Source organism: Petromyzon marinus, chromosome 45, assembly GCF_048934315.1.
Source record: "Petromyzon marinus isolate PM22_M1 ecotype Great Lakes invasive population chromosome 45, UKy_Petmar_22M1.pri1.0, whole genome shotgun sequence".
In the NCBI taxonomy this organism is placed as follows: domain Eukaryota; kingdom Metazoa; phylum Chordata; class Hyperoartia; order Petromyzontiformes; family Petromyzontidae; genus Petromyzon; species Petromyzon marinus.
The window spans coordinates 10,029,598-10,036,373 of record NC_133711.1 but is presented as its reverse complement, the minus strand read 5'-3'; the positions used below and the strand labels follow the sequence as shown (position 1 = coordinate 10,036,373).

General features: G+C 50.5%; 1 protein-coding gene and 1 long non-coding RNA gene across 4 annotated transcripts in view; one reads left to right on the top strand and one right to left on the bottom strand.

Moving 5' to 3' along the window:
- Positions 1-202: 202 nt before the first annotated feature.
- Positions 203-1,652, bottom strand: LOC142930922 (uncharacterized). The gene is made up of 2 exons (XR_012946903.1): positions 1,516-1,652; positions 203-1,325 (listed from the first exon to the last, which is right to left on the bottom strand). It is a non-coding gene; the product is annotated as an uncharacterized LOC142930922 (long non-coding RNA).
- A 254-nt stretch (positions 1,653-1,906) lies between these two features.
- Positions 1,907-6,776, top strand: part of LOC116952185 (kinesin-like protein KIFC3) — a 49,384-nt gene continuing 44,514 nt past the window's right edge. For all 3 annotated transcript variants that reach the window (XM_032971311.2, XM_032971310.2, XM_032971309.2), the window contains exons 1-2: positions 1,907-2,044; positions 6,134-6,256. In XM_032971311.2, the coding sequence (XP_032827202.2) occupies positions 6,170-6,256 (87 nt within the window). In that variant the 5' untranslated portion in view covers positions 1,907-2,044; positions 6,134-6,169. The remainder of the gene's footprint in view (positions 2,045-6,133; positions 6,257-6,776) is intronic.

Sequence of the window (6,776 nt, the reverse complement as noted above, 5' to 3'; positions counted from 1 at the left end):
CTGGGACTGGCTCGGCATGGGGAGGCCCCCTCATCCAGCAGCGGATTGACGAACACAACATGTCGCGAGTCTCGGTGAGAGAAGAGGGGGAAATGGAACGGGGAACCGCTCGCCTCATTTATCCATTCATTTTCACGCAGACTTGAGCGTAGTCGAAATCCGTGGGTGAAGTCAAGGAATAAATACGCTGTGGAGGAATGAATGATTCCTAACAAGGCTTGGCAACATGTATTGGCATGTCCCGTTGCTCTGTGCACAATATATTGCGTTTTCTATACGCATACCACAGTATCTTCGGTTGTCATAACGTTTAAAGACCGGGGTTTAGGTGACATCCTCCACTTTCAACACCAGGGTGACCTGAGACGTCAGCTCTTCAATCACCACGAGTCAACCATGAACCTCCAGATAATCATTGCAAATGCCAATGTGTTTATATCTGCATTGGCATGGGTTTTCTCCAAACGTATTCAACTAACTAAAAAAACCGCACTGTGACTTATTATAGAAATATCATTTACTTGGGAAGGCTTCGCCGAGTCTCATGACTGTTTCGTTCAGGAGGGTCCTGCCCAATTCCATGATGAGTGTGTGGCTTCACGTGGGCCTTCACAGGTGCTCGCTAATAGCACTTGAACACAATGCACCACAGACACGGTAGGGTGAGGGATACTTGTGGCTGCCTCGCAGCCGCATGCCTACAACACCTTAAAAGCCCTGGCGGTGTCACAAGGCACTAGCTCAACTGGCTGGGACCTGCTTCGCTTCCGAGAGCCGACGAGATCACGAGACATTTCGGGTGCCTTGGTCGCGTCATCTTTCATCTCTCTCGCCTGACTCTGAAGCTTCGATATCTTGGAACTAAAGCGAAAATGTTTATTTCACCAGGTAAGGCTCACTGAGCAAAACGGGGAGGGAAACACACCCAAACCCCCAGCCCGCCCGCCCCGAGAAAGCCAAATATTGCAAAAGTAGCACCTTCCCGAAAGCCATGGGGGGGGGGGGGGGGGGTGGTGGTTGACGCGGGCTTGTCGCACCGAACACTGAGATCACTTGAACAGGCGGCGCGATTAATTTCGCAGACGCCACAACTCGGCGGACGAAGCCACGCTTGGCCCGCGCATTCCCCTCGCTCTCCGGCGCGTCTCTCGTGATCCGCGTCCGCACGCCGCTGCCGCCGCCGCCCGCGACGTCCGCTGAGCTGGTGGCCGTCGCGGGGTCCGTGTCGGGCGTGACGCCGCCTGCCCTGGAATGTGCCGCACGTGCGGTGGGGGGTTGGAGTCGGTGATGCGGAGAGGTCGCTTCATGTACCGCTCGCTCGCTCTCTAGCACGCACAGACACACACACACCAAGCCAGCGAGTGGGGGAGCCGCACCAAGCACATCACGAGTCCACGCGGCTCAAGTGCAAAGGCGACGAACTCACTTTGGGGGTGGGGAGGGTGGGGAGTCTCCGCGCAGATTTTCTGCGTGGGTAGTAGGCGAGAGTACGTGTGCTGCCGGCACCGGAGTTACCTGTTCCGCAGCTTGCCTGCTCACTTGCGCGTTGGAACAGCCACCACCCTCTCGCTGCTGCGGCCCCCAGCGGGGCCCTTGTGGAGCTCCTTGTGGCTTTGCGCTCCCTCCGCCGCTGCGAGCGTGGTTTGGTTTTGAGTCGCCCACCCCCCCACCCCCAAGTCGGTCGCGCTCTCCCGAGTCGCTCGTGGCCGTTGCGATTTGGACATCGGGAGGTCGGAGACTCCGTGAGCGTCGTCTGCAGCTGCCGCGGTTCAGCAAGACCCCCGCAAAAAAAAGGAAGCGAAGGAGCCGGCGACGAGGGTTGATCATCGAAGCGTGATTTGCGGTTGCCGCGTGCACTTCAACTCGTCCGTGGACATTGAGAGCCGGGCGGGAGGTTTGGGGTGTTTATTGTAAGCGGAGGGAAGTTGTCTGCCTCTTCTCGCCGAGAGCATCCAAGCGGTCGCGATTCGGCGAGAGAAGTTCTTCTCGCTGCAGCCAGAGCGGACTTTGCTTCTGCCGCCCCTCCCTCCACGCGAGATGAAAGGTAAAGACACGTGCGAGTCTCACAGCCACAGCTGTCGGGAGTTGCTTAGGGGGTGGTGGTGGTGGGGGGGGGGTCTCCGGCTGAACGTTGTCGCCACGTGAAGTCCAGAGGAAGCAAATGCTTCACGGAACATCGACGGTCTGGAAGAAATCGATTTTAGTCTGCCTTCGATGTTGCGGTGGTACGGAGTAATATGCTCTAGCAGATATTAGTGGGGTTAAGGAGTGTGGTTTATTGCAGTTGTGGCATGCAAGTTGCTGCACGTTGTGTTACGTTCATAATAATCCACCCAAAAAATGCCACTGATAATTTACAATCGGCGAACCGAAGGCCTCTCGCCCTTGTTGTTAACGACACATAATGCCTTTGGGGGTTTGTTCGACCATACTTCACCAGCGCTGGCCAGTGCGAGTTTGCGAAGCCTTGGATCGGTGGTGCCAGCAGAAAGAAGGAGCGTTGTACCGTTGCAATGCGGCAGCTGAACACGGTGTTGAGACGACACGTCCAGCCTGGTGTAGATGTAGAAGCAGTTTACTTGCTCCCAAGATCTTCTTTGGTTCTTTCGGTAAAGTCACGTAGAATGAGAATAAAATAATAAAATAAAACAATAAAATTCTCACGACGTTTCGGCCACAACACAAGTAGCCGTCCTCAGGTGAAGAAACAGGACTGTCCAGAAGACAACGCTTGAGTTTTATTTTATTATTTTATTCTCATTCTACGTGACTTTACCGAAAGAACCAAAGAAGATGAATCCTTGCAGTCACGAAAGCTTTAAATCGAAATTTGCTCCCAAGATGTTGCTGTTGTAGTCGTCATCGATACTTTACACACACACACAGCAACACACTTGCAAAGATTCATTGGAGAGATGTTTTACTTGGAATTACACAGCAAGAGGATCACGTGATTTTAAGAAGGTACATCCAGTGGGAGACATTACATTTGGGACGCTTTAATCGCAACATTTAAAGCATTTAATATCATATTAATTATATTAAGGGAAATCCTCAAGTGTTTTGATATCTTTGAAATTGACAACTTTCAAATAGATCGAAGCAGGTGTTACAGAATAATACGAGTGGAGTAATTATATCAATATATATTTTGAGCAGTAAATAGATGATTTCGCTTCGGAAACGAAAAGTTGTTGAGGTGAGTCGGAGGTTCCAGATGTCACACCCAAACACCACACTGTACGGCGACAGTGTGAAATGCGGAAAGTGGCCACAGCAGATGGAACAACCGTGGACATTATCATAGAAGTGGAACCAGCTTGTCCAGCTGCTGTATCACAGATATAATCGACCCTATATTCTTGGTTCTTTCGGTAAATAAAGTAAATAAAATAAATAATAAAATAAAATGAAACGTACATTTTTATTGTGAGTTTTTGCTCTTATTATTTTCTATTTATACGTATTTTTTTTTTATTATACATTTATTTTATTATTTTTATTTTTGGTTTTCTATTTACGTGACTTTTCCGAAAGAACCAAGAACATGAATTCCTGCAGTCACGAAAGTTTTAAGTCAAAATATAAACAACCCTAATTACTGTATTAAACGTTTACCCAGAAATTAAACAACCGCAATCAGAAATGTATATAGTTACAAAATAATTATTAACAATTCCACAGCCATTTAATGCTAAATGTTTGTTCGTTTTCGCTCTCGAGTTTGCATCTCCAAGTTGTAAATATTGGCCCTGCCTGTGTAGCACAATCACAAAGCAAAGAGTCAACGTGCGCCTGGCATTTCCATGTCTGACTCAGGCATAATGGACAATTATTAACTTCTGAGCTACGTCTGGGCGCGCCCAATATCGTTGTTGGAAACTGAAATGACAAACGCAGGTAGCTGGGAGAGGTGGCAGGGGCTGGCCATGCCCACACTATTCTAGAAAATGAAACGCGCCATTGTGGTGATGTCGTTTTTTAATCACCGCCGGCACAAACGACGCGAACATTCAACACATTCGTCAATAAGCACCGTGGCCTTAAAATGATTTAAAACAAAATTTTGCACGCACTGTGTTGAACTTCTTTCGCACCGTACGCAGACAACCGTGCTAATCGGAGGTGCGGGGGAAGGACAACAAACCAAACACAAAAAAATAAGTTATAAATAAATTCGTTTTCAATCCATATTTAAAAGTGAAGTGCATAGCCCCAGTGACGCCATAATATCGGAAGGAAGAGCGTTTACTCAATTGTAATTACACAGCAACATAGCCCCTCAATGCATACATTCTTGGCGGGATCTTCCTAACAAGACCTAGTGAGGCTTTTCCTGAGTCGGCAAGTGTAATAATAATACTACAGTATTCACAATAAAGGTTTTTGGGGTTAGATCGCGTTTAAGTGTAAATGCGTCGTAACCCTCCACCACCCGACGCAGCAAGTAAGGTTTGTCACGTCAACAACGTGACAATTAGTTAATACGGTTTCCTTTTAAGGCAGCCTTTTTTGACGAAGGTGTTGAGTTTTTGTTGTTGTTATCTACACGACAGAGCAGTGAAGGATGACTGCGAGCGTGGTTCTGTTGTGGAGTAAGCAGGAGCCAGGGCGTAGAGTCGCGCAATCACCTCTGCCACCATTCAGTAAAAGCGTTGCAGTGCACGCTAATGATGCACAGGCAGTGGCGGACTAAGCTAGTGCGGGGCCTGTAGCATAATGTTATAAAGGGCCCCTAAATAAAAAAAAAACACGTAAATATTAAAACACAAATTTTTTACTTGCATAGTAAGGCAATTGATTTTTTTCATTTGCTAGACGGCCAGATAATACGACAAATCGCTAACCTTAAACACCCAGTCGTTCATAAAAGTTGAAGGCAGTCTAGTACTATAGTAATAGAGCAAGTGCACCATCACTGGACCGGAATTGAGAGCTTGAAACCATTTAGCGCGGGGCCCATGAAAGTGCGGGGCCCGTAGCTACATGTGTAGCTACTTTTGCTACTAGGATAATCCGGCACTGTGCACAGGTGGCGGCTTGTGGGCTGCAAGGTTGAGGAGGTCACAAAATCGGCCCCGTGATGCCCCCTTTGCAGATGGATTTATCGTGTCACTGGAACGTGACGGCAGTGGCTTCTTGAGTAGCGACCCAAAGGTGCGTAGAGACCCATAGACTTGCACCAAGACTCAAAAGACTCACGCAGAGACCCGCAGATTTACACAGACCCATACACACGTAGAGGTACTACTGCACATAGACCCACATAGGGGTACGTAGATCCACATAGATATCCATAGGCCCCAATAGAGACCCACTGAGAAACTGACTTCATTATCAGTGCTTTTTCCACCAGATGAAGCAGCTCACAGCCCACGCAGCTTCCAAGGAAAACCGCTTTGGCGGGAGCCCAGCACCTGTGCGGTAATTTCGACATTAACGGCCATTATGTTGAACGATCATCATCGACCATCAGTCGTCAAGAAATCCGCTTCCACCAGGCCTCCTAAACTTGGAGCCACAAGGCGCCGCTGCCCGCACCAGAGTCGGCATTCGCGCCTGAGGGTCGTCCCACTTGTTGGGAAGCCAACAGCGGTCCGGATAGACTCGCCACCACCACAGGAAGGTGGAGTTTCTACCGCTGACTCTGGGTAGCCAACAGAGATGCACCACCACCCCGTGCTTAATTGAGAGTGGAGACACAAACACTACTAAGTAATTACACGTAACTTGCAATTATGTGACCTGCACAGTCAGCCCAGCAGGTTAAGCACTCCAGTTGGAGCTGGTGCTTCAGTGGGTGTATGCCTCACAGCTGCCTGATGTGCTTGTGGGTTGTGTCGCGTGTCGTTCGGCATGACGTCTTGACGTCTTGCTCCACCTGCTGTGAGCGTCTTCAGGAAAAATGCAGTTCCTGGAGGAAGAGACCAGTCCCTGGACAAGGTCCCAGCATGTGTAGTGAACTGTCAGACCCCGCGCCAGGTGACGTGCAGTTCAAGCCGGACACACGTCAGAGAGCCACGTAGCTCGACCGTGAAAACCCGCGCAGGTGTTTGCCATGCGTTGCCAGATGATGGAACGTACGTTCACGCGTGTGTCCACCCCCCCCCCCTTCTTCCCGTATCCCATGCAGCTCGCGAGTCTCGGAGTGCCGTGCCCTGCCCCAGAGATGTCTGAGGCCACGGAAGATATCGGCACCGACGCGGCGTTGGAGGGGCAGCTGAATGGATTGTCTTCGTGTCGCGTTAACGCAGAGGTAATTGCGTGCCAGCTCTCATCTTCTGCAGACCAACAGGCTCCTCGGGCAATCGCTCAAAGCAGCACGGCGGCGGTGGCTGCTGTCGCCGCAACTGCTGCAGCTCCATATCGAGAACCCCCGCTTCGTGTTGACGTTTTCCCCGATGCTCATCTCTTGCCGCGCCCTTCTTGATATTCTCAACCAGCAGCCTTGGAGGGAAGGGGGCGCCGAGACCGCCATCGAGTCCGCTCAGCGGCCCCTCGTCGACAGTGTGCTACGATGGCACAGTCTGAGCACATCCACAAAAGCGAGTGGGTTGTGGTTTACGTTGGCCCCAGGTGCGGAGGGGGGTCGGCTGTACACGCACCCTGGCCGGTACGGAACCTGTTGGGCAGGGCCCATGACCGCCGTGGCATCGTATGCATGGCGTCATAACTAACCAAGGTCATTCCACTGCTGGATGAAGGCATCCCCATGCTATCGGCATCCCCTACAGTCAGGAAGTGCAACAATCCCATGCAGCTGCTGCGCATGAGTT